Source organism: Perna viridis, chromosome 8 (assembly GCF_037379345.1).
Source record: "Perna viridis isolate PV_CMFRI_1.1 ecotype Kerala chromosome 8, ASM3737934v1, whole genome shotgun sequence".
Lineage (NCBI taxonomy): Eukaryota > Metazoa > Mollusca > Bivalvia > Mytilida > Mytilidae > Perna > Perna viridis.
Window position 1 is genome coordinate 17,890,256 of NC_142452.1, and position 16,176 is coordinate 17,906,431.

General features: G+C 31.3%; 1 protein-coding gene across 1 annotated transcript; it reads left to right on the forward strand.

The window, feature by feature from the left end:
* The first annotated feature begins 2,629 nt into the window (after positions 1-2,629).
* Positions 2,630-14,195, forward strand: LOC148609597 (isocitrate dehydrogenase [NADP] cytoplasmic-like). Its single transcript, XM_088540504.1, has 12 exons — positions 2,630-2,702; positions 2,790-2,829; positions 3,763-3,869; positions 5,294-5,380; positions 6,222-6,382; positions 7,052-7,198; positions 7,769-7,836; positions 8,296-8,364; positions 9,490-9,641; positions 10,092-10,232; positions 10,998-11,160; positions 11,863-14,195. The coding sequence occupies exons 1-12, from the start codon at positions 2,687-2,689 to the stop codon at positions 11,942-11,944; spliced, it is 1,233 nt and encodes a 410-aa protein (XP_088396630.1). The 5' UTR covers positions 2,630-2,686; the 3' UTR covers positions 11,945-14,195.
* The last annotated feature ends 1,981 nt before the right edge of the window (positions 14,196-16,176 follow it).

Below are 16,176 nucleotides of genomic sequence, written 5' to 3' on the forward strand. Positions count from 1 at the left end.
CGCTTAAATTTCCGATTCTCGAGTTAAAGTCTCCAACTAAGAACACGCCATTGTTTTCGATCATTGTTAATATATACTTGTGACAGCAAGTGCTGTCGAGTATGTAAGTCAATGATAGGTGCAAATTTGGAAAAAAATCTGTTGATTGCATTTTTTAACGATTTGTTGTTCTTTTAGCTTGTTATTTGGTTAACATTAGTAGAATTATGATTAATTTTTTATAACAAAAACGTTCAGTATCATGTCAAATATCATCTGTGCAAATTTGGTCAAAGGTGCTTGACAAATTTTTCGCTTTTGCATGTATTCAACCTTTTAAAGCTAAAAAAACAACAAAAATAAACAGGTGCATGAGCGATTCAGGCTCTTCAGAGCCTTTTGTAATTAGATATTGCCAACCAGACATGACAATAATATCCCAATAAAAATAGAAGGTGGTTGCAGGGTCACAGGAAATTCGGACTATTCTATGAGGAGGTGAACAGGGGTACTTCATCCCCGCTTTCCTTCTCCTAGACCTCCGCTTATCCCTCCTGACCCCCTTTCATTTTACCTCCGGTTGCTGTTCCCAACCATATATTCCCGCTTCCCGCATTTTTCAATCCTTATTCGCCATCCCTTCAACCACCGTTTCCTGTCCCCTCTTCCACCGTTCCTCAACCCTTTAACCACCGATTCCGCCCCGTATCCTCACCACCTGCCCATCCTTCTATGAGCATGCTGCTGATATGCTTGAAGGCTAAAAACCACTAATTCCACTTCCCATAGGCTTCTATGCTAATTTCACAATATTCAATGGCTTCTCTGGACTTTACCTTAACTTTAACCTGCAGTGGACTATATATCAGCATGATTCTACATATGTCAGCTCACAATCCTCAGAATGGCATGTGGGGTTAGCAGACTTGCAGTGCAGTACTGGTCACCGGATGTGAAGGGTCTATAAATAGCATGGGAAATCCCAGTGTTTTCACAAGATAGGGGTATATTTAAAAATCATTATGGAGATTAGGCTTCACATCACAAGAAGCAAAATGCACCTATAAAATGTACAGAAATGTTTTTCCTTTCAGAAACTGTTTAAATTTTTTAAATAAGATGAGAACTTTTTTCACAGCACTATGAGGAACAGGGGTAATTTCTGCGTAGGACTATTTTTGCGTACGTTCCAAGTGCTCATTGGTTGAATTGGTGGTCTGTAACCTGAATCACTAATTATTAGTCCGAATTTTCTCTGACCCTTCAATCCTCCTTATTTCCTATTTGGATATTGATATGACAGGTTTTTGACATATCAATATCAAAATAAAAAAGAGGAGGGTTGCATGGTCAGAGGATTTTCGATCTAGCTACTTAGCTATAGCCAATTTCGATGGGTGTAACTATACTTGATGGCTATATATAATTTAAGTAAAATTCAACCTAAATACAACCTTCTTTCAGTTTAATTTTTTTGTTCCCTTAGCAGGCGTACGGCCACCCAGAATTAAAAAAAACCTGGCATATAGTAATGGGTTAACTTCAATACAGTATGAAAGTACAAATGTGTTTTGTAATAAAAAATCAAAGCTGAAAAATTCATAATTTTCAACATCTCTTGGTAAATGTCTTTGATCGCCTTCTCGTCTCCAAAATATTTGACAAAAACTTTCCGAAACATAAAATTTGAGAAGTTCATTCTAATCTTTAAAGTTTTTATATGCTGAGGATATTTCTGAACATATATTATTATTAAAAAGAGTGCATTCTCTAACAAAATTATTTCATTTTCATTTGTATCTATGATGTAAAATATTGGATATGAGTCCATATAAAATTCAGACACTGCCCATGGTAAAATGATTCATGGCGTAGAAAAACCCATGGGTCATATGATACTTTTTGGTTTATATATGCTATATTTTTCAGTGACAATATTCCTTTCTGTATTTAGATCTGCACTTTTGATAAAACTACACTTTAACTTCCCACTAAAAAATCAACCAAATCAAGAACGATAACTCTTGCAAAAAATTCATGTACAATCTATATAAAAAGCGTAATCCTCAAAATGAAAAACTAAGACTGATAATGTGACCTATAACTGTTTCTGAATAAGAAATAAAACTGAGTTTTGTGGGGTTTTGACATGCATGAATCACATCTTTTCTGATTTTTATAAAGACTGCTACTTAAGTTTTTGAAAATCGACCACAAATCATGAAAGATTTCTGTTTTGTTTAGAAAGGACATAGCTATAGGCATACATATGTATATTATATGTAGCTTATAATTAATATGTTCAGTTTTTTTTTGGTTGATTATCCTTTTTTTAGCTTGCGCAAAATATTTATGAGTTTTTGAAAGAGAACCATTATATTAAAGCTGTCAGTAATTTTGCGTTATCTCCCGTTGTATAAGGTAGGTTTATTATTCTAATATCCCTTGAAAAAAAGGATACATTTACATCAATATCGTAAAATGAAAACAATGGATTTTGAGAATTAAAAGAAAACCATATAAGTCTACAGTAATTGATAGTCTGCCCCCTTGTCTATTTTTTTTTCTTCTCATGACTCTTGATCTGGTATCCCTGCTAGGGCCTCAAATCGGAAGTGTTTACAACCAATCAAATCACAGATCAAAGGTTACATCCTGTCTGCTCACGTTATCGAAGCCGGTCTACTGTAAATTACAGCTGAAGAAAATGGGGAAAATCAAAGGTAAACTGTGACAAAGAACATTTCATATAAGTATTTTCGGATTGTGTTTAGAACAATTTATTATGTTGCTTTACTTTTTTGTTGCAGGAGGTCCTGTGGTGGAAATGAATGGGGACGAAATGACGCGGTGAGTTATGCTATCAGCTGATGAGCATTTTTTTTTTAAGTTCAATATTAAGAACTTCTACTGTCCGAAGCCTGTTGTTAAATATATTTTAAACAGTTGGTAAAATTAACAACTTAGTTTTGATAAGACTAAAATGCTAACACTTGCAGTGTATTACATCGTACATTTCACTGTACATACATGTATGGTATGAATCACAAGGTCCATCTGACGATCTGTTTATAAAAGTCAATAGGATTTTATAATTTTGATATTTGTTCTAACTTCTATATTTACAGGTTTCATAACAAGTCAAAGTTGAAAGTTTTACTAGTTATAAATCCTTTTTTTTCTTTATGCTTCCTTTGAAATATTTTGGCCACTTGATATTTGGTATCTGTCATGGTGGAACATATTGCGATTGTTCCGGCTATGACTTCACCAGTGGTGTGGGAGCAACTCATAATGTCACTTTCAACCAATCAGGTTTTATAGAAAATGGTACTCAACCACACAAAAACCAATTGCAATGGCAATTTTTTTGTATCACGTCCATAGTATGATATTGTGATTTTGCAAATACATGTATCTATCCTTGTTACAGATAATGAGATGACCAAATCATAGAGAATTCATAATTTTCACTTCATTTCCTTGGAATACTGATTATAGCTCTGTCAAAATCTGTAAACAACATCTATACCAGGCAACTAGAGTGTTGAACCAATGTCTTCTTGGGATCTAGTAAAATGGGTTTAAAATTACTTTCATGTTAATTTTTTTAAAATTCTTACGGGATAGACCCTGATTCATGGCATTTCTATGAAGTTTGATGGATACATGAACCTGAAGGAAAAGCCTTGTTCCCTGTAAAAAGTATCAACATGTACTTGTTATTGCACATAGTTTTTGAACATATTGATTTATAGAACTTATATGTATTTTTTTTGGCAGAATTATTTGGGATTTGATTAAGGAGAAGCTTATTTTGCCATTTGTTGATCTTGAACTTCATAGTTATGATTTAAGTATACAGAACCGAGATGCTACAGATGATCAAGGTACATGTAGTGTGTAATACTATTCCTTCACTGAAATTAAATATATATATATATATATATATATATATATATATATATATATATATATATATATACTGTAAACATATTAATTTTTTCGCAGAATGAGTCAAGTGAACATATTCACGGATATCAATTTTTGCAGATTGAAAAAAATGATAAACCTTATATAGTATTTAAAATCAATTTTGCAGGTCTTTTTTTTCACCCTTTATGTTAACTGATTATAGAGAAAAGTAGTACACTGTGAAAATTAATACTTTTACAGTAGAACAAATGCTACATGTACAATGTACATGTTTCTTTTTCAAGAAAGCTTGACCCACTTAAAATCTGGTAAAAAATCATTTGGTTTTGGGAAATGGTGCTGTCTGGTCTGGAAATCCAAGAATTTTGTCTGGTCCTTTGTGGTAGTCATTTTGATGTCTTATGAAATCCCATACACAAGTTGGTTAACATGTGCTTTGCTGATTATCCTGAGGATACCATTAGTAGGACTGTTGAATTGTGAATTTGGTATAATATTGTACATACAGTTTGATGCATATTATAGTAATTTGAATAAGAGGTGAGAAAGGGTCAGCATTGACAAGTTTTGTGAACAAGTATTTTTTTATTAAAACTTCTTCATTTAGAATGTTTTGTGACAAATGGCTTAGGACTGCAAACCATTGCCCTTTTAATCCCAATATCTGGTTTCATGACATGTGGATAAGGAGTAGTTACATCACAATGTGCTACTGCTGGACATTGTTTGCCGTGTTCCTATTGCATTGCAGTGTAAAATACAACACATCCTTAAAACCAAAAAAACAAACAAACAAAAAAAAAACATTAGTCTAGTTTTCTGCTACCACAAAGGAAAAAAAATAAGGTACATGTATTTATGTCAGAAAATTGTTTTTTTTCCCCAAAATATCTTGCATGTACAATTAGTTGAGGGGAAACAAACTCTAGTCTTAACTGCTTAGACAAAAATTGCAATAGAATGTTTTGGATATACACAAAAAAAGGTATGTAGGGTAGTCTAATAGAAGCATTCAGTTATGGTAAATTTGAAGTGTTTTTTTATTTGTTTAAATATAAAGCTGTAGGGAATCGCACCAATATTATTAAATTAGATCATGATATGATGTGACATGATGTTGGATCTCCTGGTATTGCACCCCTAACCAGCTGAAAGAAACATGCACCATGTCACAAACGTTACTTATAACAGTCATTATGTTGATACTGTATGTGTATAAACTGCAAGTTTTGTTTTGATTTTAAAAAAAAATAACAGCTTGTTATTACTTATTAATGCACAAATTTGCTAGTTCCATTAGCTCAGAATACAAAATGTATTAAAAAACTGCCTTGTTTATTTTATATCTATATATACATGTTTGGATATTTATTTACAGTGACAGTTGATGCTGCTCATGCCATTCAGAAATATAATGTGGGTGTTAAGTGTGCCACCATTACTCCAGATGAGAAAAGAGTTGAGGGTAAGATTAGGGAACATTGAAATGCATGTCTTCCTGTTAGAAGGTCCCAGTTTTTAATGGATCATGGATTGCTCTTTACTTAGTTTAAGGTGTGTTTTCTATGCTTGTTAGTGACTGCTTCTCTGCTAAGCACACTTTATATAGGAGATTGAGTCAGGACTGGTAGGCTCAGATTCAGAATAATGCATCTGAGTCAGGTAATACTTCTTCCTGTGGTCTGTTGCTTCAATGTTATAGCATAAATCATATGTCAGACTTGTTCAAGCAGGGGCAGAATGTGTATGATGATCAGTTGTTCTGACATGCATATAATACCTGCCCCTGGACACTGTACAATAATCAGTCAATCAATCTTTGCTTAGTATTCATTTTTTTTGTAGCTATTACCCTTTATTAAAAAAAATTATGTTGATATTTGGGAAAGGGAGTTTGTTTTCTTTTAATTTCAAAATTTAAATGATATGCAAAATCTACCCATTTGATTTGTGGAAGTCTTTTCCTTATGAATGATTCTCAAATAATGTGTGTAGTACATAAAATATAAAGGAAAAAATATAAAACATTAGACCAAAATAAAAAATATCCTTGTTCCTCATCCTGTCCTGACCCATTTTTCTCCCCAAAAAATTTTGAGATTTACAGATATGTATGTTGCTAATGTGAAACATTTTTTTTAAGTTATAAATTAAGTTCCTAATGAAAAGGAGTCTTCACATAATGTATGTGTATTTTTTTTTTTTAGATTAATCAGCATGATTTCAATTTTGTGATTGCAACATACTAAAAATATACATTTGTATTAACCTTTGTCAATTGTTGCTTATTCTAATATCTGTTATAGAATTCAACTTGAAGAAAATGTGGAAGTCACCAAATGGTACGATTCGTAACATTTTGGGGGGGACCGTCTTTAGGGAGGCCATTATCTGTGAGAACATCCCCAGATTAGTGCCTGGATGGAAGAAGAGTATTGTCATAGGACGTCATGCTTATGGTGACCAGGTAAATCAGATAGTATAAATTTTTAAAACATGATATGACCCAACATACCTGTATGTACATGCATATGATTTAAGATGATATTCTGGCATATCTCTATAAAGGCTTGTGGGACTTAAGTTTTTCAAAGATCAATATTTTTTTGAATGGAAAATTTTTTTTATACAATAGTGCACAAGTTGTGAATAAATATTTCATTTTGATTGTAGTGATAGCGATAACAGCAATGCACTTAATGTAATGATAACTTTTGTTTTCAGTCAGACTTTAAAGTATGGAATAAGGTACATGGAAAAGAAAGATTTCTTGTTTTTAAAGAAGTCCCAACCCTTTATTTTTGGATTTTTTTTGCCGTATTTTCAACATATTGAGAAAATATTTTACTGGGAACAGGAATGAGTCATATACCGATCCAGAACTGAAAACCGATACCGAACTGACAAATACCATTTCATACTACTAATATTCATGAGGTTACTACTTGCCATAAAAACATTCCCCAGAAGTGAAAAAAGTGAATTCCCTCTGGTAAAAATATTATTCAGTATTTTGGGAATAGACTCCATGGGAAACAGCCAATATTTGGCTGCAATAAAAGAGTAACAAAATTGCTTGGTGAATTACAGCTTTCTACTGATAGTAGAGCTACTTATATGTTATTACGTTTTTTAGTACAAGGCAACAGATTTTGTGGTTCCTGGTGCAGGTAAACTAGAAATGAAGTTTACTCCCTCTGGTGGTGGTCAGGATATGACTTTTACTGTATTTGATTTTCAAGATGGAGGTGGAGTAGCCCTTGGAATGTACAATACTGACAAGGTAGGTATCATCAACTTAATTTGTGGATATTACTGATATGTTTGTTGGCCATTTGTGTGAGTTTAGTATGGTTGTAAAATATTTGCAGTGGTGTTGTTCTTTGATTTTGGTTTCTAGAAAACAATTGTATGGGTGTATGGATCTCTCAAGGAACTGTATCACAAGGTTCCATACTACAAAGTGCAGGTCTAGATTGATTGTTGGAGTTACTATGTTAACTAACTATTTGGAGATAAGGGCCTTTAACAGACAGTTTCTTGTGTTTGGACAATTACTTTATTTCATAAAACTTTGTATTAATTGCTCATTTCGTACCAACTTCAATGAGATTTAATTTAAAATCTGAAATTATTGAAGTTTTTTTTATTAGCACAATTTTACCTTGTATTGAGATATTTGATTTTTAGTCCTGTTTTTATATTGGTCTAGGGTTAAATATAAAGTCTGTTGGGTTTCAACAGTAATTGAATTAGTGTATTTTTCAATATGTTAACTACATGTATTTAGATTTATAGGAAATTTGTCTTCTCCTGCTGACATATAATATGTATTTGATGCATTGTTTTTCAGAGCATTACAGATTTTGCCCACAGTTCTTTTAATTACGCTTTACAGAAAGGCTGGCCACTTTATCTAAGGTATGTTTTATGGAATACATGTGTAATTAACAGGGCAGTGCCATGCATGTATGTAAGTAACATCAGTGCCATCTAATAATGGAATTAACTTTACAAAAGGCTACTGTAAAACATTGCTATGATGTTAAAAGTTCTCATCAAAAACTAATTTTATGGGGGTTAGTAGTCATTTAGAAAATATTATTTACATTAAAATTGTATTTAGTTTTTGTTTTTGTTTTAATTTCATTGGCAATTCTTGGAAATGCAAATGTTCTGCTTTCACAATATAAAAAATTCAGGCCCAGTAAATGATTAAGCATTCAATGGATATAATTTTCACTGGTGCTGGAATTTATTGATTCATCTTAATATTGTTATTATTATTATGTAATTTGATACATGTAGTTTAAATTAATAATTTGTTGTCATTCATGATTTAAATTCTTGATTGAATAGTGCTTAATGGTTTTTTTTTAGCACAAAGAACACAATTTTGAAGAAGTATGATGGGAGGTTTAAAGATATCTTCCAGGAAATCTATGACAAGTAAGCTATAAGCAAATATTTGGTGTTGTATTTAGCAATTTTAGGCAGATCATTTTTAAATTATTATAAAGAAAAGGTGAATACCTGTAATATTGAAAGATACATGTAAGAAAGTTCTAGCTAAGAGAGAATCTATTATTGTAAAAAGCATGGAAAGTATGAAATGACTCCATTAGGGCTGTTCCATTAAAGTCTACATGGCAAGGGGGATGCCGATTTTTCTCTTGGTGGGGGTACAAAATATTTTTAATATGTTGGTAGGGGTGAAATTTCATCTATAATATTCAATACACCCAGTGGTTAGGAGAATTTGATGCTCTGATTTGCCAAAATTTAGTACTACACGTGCGTTCTTCAACAGATTGATCATTTTTTATATATTTTATTTTTTTCTGGTGGTTGGAGGGTATCAAAAGAATCTATAATATGTTGGGGGTGGGTATTGACCAATTTTTGTTTATATTGGTTGGGGGGGGGGGGTCTTTTACTAGCTGTGTCCCCCTCCCCAAGTAAATTTAAATGGATAGGTTACAAATCATATGCAAATTAATTCACTGAGAGTGGGAGAATGCTGTGGTCTCATCTGGAAATGTGAAAATTTGATCTTTGAAGGTATTTAATAATTTGTATTTAGGTTATACACTGGTGCATTTGTTACATTTCACTATATCCATTCTATTTTCTATTAAATCAAAGTTTATGTTTATCTTTGATGACCATAATATTACAGCTGTTGTATGTTAAAGAATACATGCATCGTGTATACTGAATATTGCAAGCCAAAATCTGTATCACATGCCATATCAACCTGAGGCCCTATATCACCCTATGGGCCACCAGCCCATGGGATGAGGAACACGTTTTGGCATGTCATGTTAATTATGTATGATATATTTTAAGCATACTTCAAGTGTGTTCGAAGTTATTGTGAAGTATAAGGTATGTGATGTAGGTCTAAGTGTGTGATATACATGTAGGTTTTGTGATAAAGATCTACAGGTGTGATATAGGGTTAGCAGTAATGGGTTTTAACAATCACTTATAATTCATATACTAAAAACTTGTATTTAAATCTAATTATATGATATTGTATATTATCAAATTTCTACTATTATTACTTTGCAGACAATATAAGAAGCAGTTTGAAGAGAAGAATATTTGGTATGAACACAGGTTGATAGATGATATGGTTGCCTACGCCATGAAATCAGATGGTGGCTTTGTTTGGGCCTGTAAAAACTATGATGGTGATGTGCAATCTGATTCTGTTGCTCAGGGTAGGTTATTTAATCACCATACAGTACCCAGGCTCTAAATGTGTTTAATGCATTGTTAAATCCCGTTCACATGTGAAATAGCTTATGAAATTCTTGTTCACATAAGTATTTCCATTCTCTGTAAATCTAGTACATAAAATCTATTACTTGTTTCTCTTTGGTTCAGTTTAAATTTTTGCATATTAGTATTCTACCAAAAGACAACTACAGGTAAAAACATGGCATTTTCTTGATGTTGTTTGTTTTTTTGAAGAAAAAAATTGTGTATTTTTAGCAATAGTGATGCTGAAGGTTCAGTTTGTTGACATGGTTAAAGGTTCTTTATTGAAAAGGGTCTTATGAACATATCTCTTAGCTGATAAAGCTTTGAATCTTCCATTTGAATTTCAAAAACTCACATTTTACAAATTACACACTCAAGCATTATTAGGTATTTTAATATTTTTCTAGGTTTTGGTTCACTGGGTATGATGACTAGTGTTCTGATTTGTCCAGATGGTAAAACAATAGAATCGGAAGCAGCCCATGGAACTGTCACCAGACATTACAGATTCCATCAGCAAAACAAGGAAACCTCCACAAATTCTGTTGGTAGGTAGAATACAGAAACAAAATCTCTGGAAGTTGTCAATAAGGAAACATTTGTTCATAACTTCCCTTTGAGGCTTGTTAGTCTTTTAGTAATTTTTGGTACATTTTTATCCCTAGACTTTGTGAAGGAAGTTTCAGTGTAATTAGGCTTTCTATGTCCTTTAATATCAGACCATAATTATTTTTACCTTGTTTTGATGGAAACAAATGGTACCAGACTTCCAGTTTATATGGTCTTTATGATTCTGCCAAATCAATTTGTATATCTGGGTCAAATGTTAAATTTCAATTTAAAATGCATTAACTCGGAGTGTCAGGGAATAACCTAAAATTATTTAAAGAATGATGAAAATTGTTACCAACAATACAAATCGAAGAATCTATACAGAAATTTTTATCTTTATGGTTTATATATGTATTTACACATACTTTTATATAACTAGCATAAGAATATAGTCTAATCTAGGTCAAACATTAGGGTCACTGGAATTATGTTTGTTAGTTGGGGTTTAACGCCCGAGCAGCAATATTTCAGCTATATTCTGGCGAGGGTCACTGGAATAAATTTTATGCCTTAACGTTGGGAACCTAGAAATCTGCTGTTGTTATATATGTTGATTAATTGAATATAAAGTATCAGTAAAACATGTACCAAATTAATTTTGACAAACATTAGTTTGAAATTGCAAAGTGATTCTATAATTTCTTTTTATAGATGTAGTATTCAATATTTTTACTGTAGTTTCATTAATATATCCATTTCAGCCTCCATATTTGCCTGGACAAGAGGTTTAGAACATCGTGGTAAACTTGATAACAACCCAGAGCTGATGAAGTTTGCCAAGAGTCTAGAGCAAGCATGTGTTGGTGTTATAGAGGCAGGAAAAATGACTAAGGATTTGGCTATCTGTATTAAAGGCATGGCTAAGTAAGTCTAAATTTCAGAGTGAAAAAATAAATCATAGGGGACAAATTGCCCATGTTTATGAGATAGTGTAAAAGTAGCTTAATATACCTTTAGATGAGAATAAATCTTGCACTTAAGAATTATTTCTAGTATTATGGTTTATATATTTACATGAGCAAATATATTGCAGTATACTTGTAAGATAAAGAGATTTAGTGCAAGAAGTAAGCTATCCTAAAACTATGTACTGGTATATTAATTACATTATTAATTTTAACTCAATAAGGGTTTTCACTTTTCATTGCATGACAGTATGGTGCATTTGTAACCAGATTGAAATTAAATTGGTGTGCTTTTAATGCTTTTTATTTTATTTTTCATTGAATTAATTTTAATGTGAATGTATATTTCTTGTAAGATTAAGAAATTTTGGCATTTGTATTAGATGGACTTTAATTATTCCTAACACAGAGGTGTAAACCATTACAAGTTCTCAGTATTTTGAACAGATTTTCTTTGCTAGTTACATATTTTGAATTGAGAATGTGTAGAAAATGTCATGCATGTACATATTGTGTTGAGAATAACTTAGTTCAGAATATTATACATGTAGGCCGATGTGAAACATTACATTCAAAATTACAGAATGTTTAAGGGTGTTGGGTAAACATGTCATGCATGTATGTTAACAACTATTGCTAAATCACAGTGCAACTTTTACAGTGTGACCCGGCCAGACTATCTGAACACTTTTGAGTTTTTGGATGCTGTAGCAGAGGATTTACAGAAAAGACTCCAGAGTTGACTAGCAGAATGCAAACTTTAGATTGTAACAATTAGGATTTTCAAATTCAAGTGGGATGTGTACATTACAATAACATAAGAAACAAATACACTGTCTAATTTTCGTTGGTATGAATGGTGAGTCTGATTCATATGTGGTGGTCACTTAAATTTGTTGTATTAATTTTTTGTTGTTGTTTTTTTTGTTTTGTTTTTTTTTGCTCTGTAGATCAGAAGGTAAATTCAATCATTACCAAAAAGGTCTTCTTTTATATTTATAAGAGCATTTTATTCTCAGCAGTTCAGTGGGGCACTCTCAGCATGAATAAAAGGGGATAATAGTGGATGTATGTAAGTTAATAGATCTTTGTTTTGTTTTTTGGAAGGTACATCAATCCATGCAAAGGACATATCTTTTATATTCTGTATAATTTCACCAGGATTTTTAAGTCTCAAACAGTATACAGGTAGATGGTTTCAGATTGAAATCCTTAGATCATGTACATGTAGATGAAATATAAATGTATATGCAATACCACAATCATTTGCAGTTTCGTCAGTTACCTGTATTTTGGGGTGGTTTTGTTCATAGAAACATGTTTTTCATTACATGCAATATTGTATTTAGTTTCTACTACATTCCTGCCCAAAAAATTTTCTTTGAAGTAATATAGATGTATGTGTTCTTCTGTAATTACCATTTTCTTTGTTTTACAAAAGAAAGACAAATTGTATGAAGTTGTGTTGTATATTTTTAGACACAACTATCTAACATTGAGAAAAAGAAATAGATTCCCCCCATCTGTTAGTTGTATTAATATCATAAAAAACTTCCTTGAAAATTTAATATGTTTATGAAAAAGAGAATTTTTTTTTTTAAATGGCCTGTAATCAATACAAGTTGAAATCAGTAGAGGATTCAGTGGGAAGGGTTCCAGGGGATGGAATCTCTCTTATAAAATTATTTGGATCTGCCCTTGGTGGAAACAGAAAAGTTTTGTTTTCATAAATGTTCACATTCCTTTAGTATTGTTAGTGAAAGATGTTGTGTTAGTAATTGGTTGATTGATTTGATTTTAACATGTGTACTGTTTTTGATAAGTTAAAGATTTGGCTCAATATTTAAATACTTTTTTCTTTTCTACATTTCAAATAGCATTCTTTAAATACTTTTTTCTTTTCTACACTTCAAATAGCATTCTTATAAAGGCATATCTCGAAGACCTGTCATGTATAACAGTGTAAATTTATTACAAAACTATTTTTAATTACAAAAAGTAATTTTCAGCAGTTGTTGGTATCTTGTTTCCAAGACAATTATGTTATGCATAATCTATTTTTGTAAATTTCTAACACATGCTGGTTTTCATGTTATATACACTTTTAGACCCAATATTGATTTGTAATCAAATTTTTATTCTGTTTTTAGGATTTTTATATTTATGTTCTAATCTCGGTATTAAACAGAGTTATTCATGATTGCTTTATAATGGCCTTGTTGGTATATTGGAATATTGTGGAAAGATAATAATTAAGATAATTTGCAAGGATTATCTAAAGGGACATCCTTAAGTGAGAACAAATTAAACTTCCTGTTTTGTAATGATTGTCAATTCTTTTTTTACCTCAGAACTTGTAATTAATGGCTGTATCTGAAAACATTTTTTATAGAATTGTATCATATCATTTCTGTGATTTATAAATGAAAATTTGTGCAATCAGATCCGTTATCTTAATTTTTATATTATGACGTCTTTTTTGTAATGTTTTGTGATTTTTATTTTATTTGTCTTGGCTTTAATTGCATTTTACTTGTTCATATTTTTAGATTTTCTATATTTTTAAACACTGAACCTAGTCAGACTGATGATATGGACAGCTAGATCATGTTAATATTTTCTAGAATATCGGTTACTTGAACTTATCTTATAATGAATTTAAAGGCCACTAATTTTTTTCTTCTCTGGTTCTCAATTCAGTGTAGTTAAAAAGTAACTTTATCTTCGTAAGCTGAAAACAAAGTTTGTGTATTGAAAGAGATTGCAAAGAAAGGCAAATTGTTGGAAATTTTTTTAGAAGATGTTTGGAAATTATTTCGCACTAACAAGTAATTAGTTACACTTTAAACTTTTTAATTAAATATAAAACAACTTGATAACCAGAGAATAATTTTGTCTTATCATAATTTTATTATGAATGCTTGATAAACAATCATAACTGTACACACTGTGATATAACATTAATTTGGAAATAAAAATTGTAAAATTTTGTAATTAATCTTTCCTCATTCATTTGCCTTTATTCCAAAAAGATTAAATAACAAGATGTAGTTCTATGATGATTTATTGAATAACCAAAATATGATCATGACTGCCAAAGAATGCTAGATTTAACGAGTGAAATCCTCAAACATTCTTGGCAAGAGTTATTATATTTTTATGATTCATGATAAACAATAGATAATATTATTTGTCATATAGATTTCTCAATAATTTTCCACATATTTTTTAACTTTATGTCTGACAGATTGATATTTATGCTGTGACTTTTTTGTGGGAGAAAGTCTGAGAATGAAATTACAGAATTTACATCACATATGAATTATCAAAATTTATTACACAGGGAGCATTCCATAAATCACTGCAATCATTTAATTATATACTTTTCACTCTCATAAAAAAAAATGAAGGAATGAAGAATTTCCAAAGTCTCATACAAAATCTAAGCAAACTTTACCAAACAGAATTTTAATAACCTGAACACAATGTTACCATGGTAAAACTTTTGTCAGGAATCATTCATTAAGTTCACATAGAGAAATCAACCCTCAGCCTTCAGGGAAGTTCACACAAAAATGAAAGATTAAGGCAAGTTAAGGTTCTTCCAAAGGTCAAGATCTGGGATGCACATACACAAACACAAGAATGTAAATCCAATTCATTATCATACCATTATAATCTGAAATGTTCTGGAAAGTTTTAATACTTTGCACACTTCATAATGCATTTTTTACTTATACAAAAATGTGATTTTTCATGCACATCCCTTTTTTGGTAATTATAAAATTAAAAAAAAAAACACTGGTAAAAGAAACAGTTATTTCATTCCAACTTCTGCTTTTGCATATTGTGGAGGTCCTCCAAATCTCAGTTTTATGGGGCAATACATTCAAAGTAAAATAAATGAGTTTTTAGTCATTGAGTACACAATCCGCAACCAAAAATATGTGTAGAAAAATAAAAATATTTTCTATGTATGCAATCCATCCAACAAAGGGAGGACCTGAACACAAAATCATCAGAGTTTACAAGTATATTTTGCCACAAAATATATATTTGCCTTACTTGCACACTTTTTTGAAAAAAAATCTGAACCACTTGAAATAATGTATCCTGAACACAATATTTTCCTATATTTTGGGTGAAAAGGTTTCTTCAGGTTTCTCTTTTTTATTCATTAAAATAATGAAAATATTTTACAATTTATATCTCCTTATTTTTGCATCTATGATCTTTACTTTGAAAGAACCATAGGGTTATAAAAAGTTTCTGTTGTGCCACCCACTCTTCCATAGAGTATTATTTTTGCTGGAGGCTTACCTGTCAGTGACATAGAATATTCCATCAAATTGTAATATACAGACAAAGGGAGCAAACTCACAAATGATAGAGTAAAAAATTAAGTAAGCTCCCTGAAGAACAGCCATTCTACATGTATGGATGTTTGCAGACTATGTGTTTTGTTATATAAAATGGTCTGCAAAGTGCAACTGCAGAGGTAATACCACAAACAGTTTGAGCAAGTATGGAATTTATATGCAAGTTTAAAACACTTTTGGATTTTGATTGTGTTAAATTTTAACAGAGCATGTTTCTCTTAAGATTTTTGGATTTTACCTCATAATTTTTATAGATTTTTGGATTTCACCTCATGATTTTTATAGATTTTTAATCTTTAATTATTTATTTAATCTTTTTGGATAATTATCAATCAACATTCTGTAGCTGCCATTAGCTGTCAATCTCAATTTAGACTGAGGTGCCTTCGATACTTCAAAGGTTTTACCAGATTATTGGTGTGCTGTCTGTTTTTCTGTGTGTACTTATTCAGTTCATTTGTTTTGTAGAGCTAGTTCAAAGCATATTGTCCTTTTATTTTTAGAATTGTCTAAGGATTTCTCTCTGTTTGAACCATCAGCATTGCTTCTTGTTCTTTAACACACTTGTGCTGGACTCAGTACTAGTTAACCCTGTC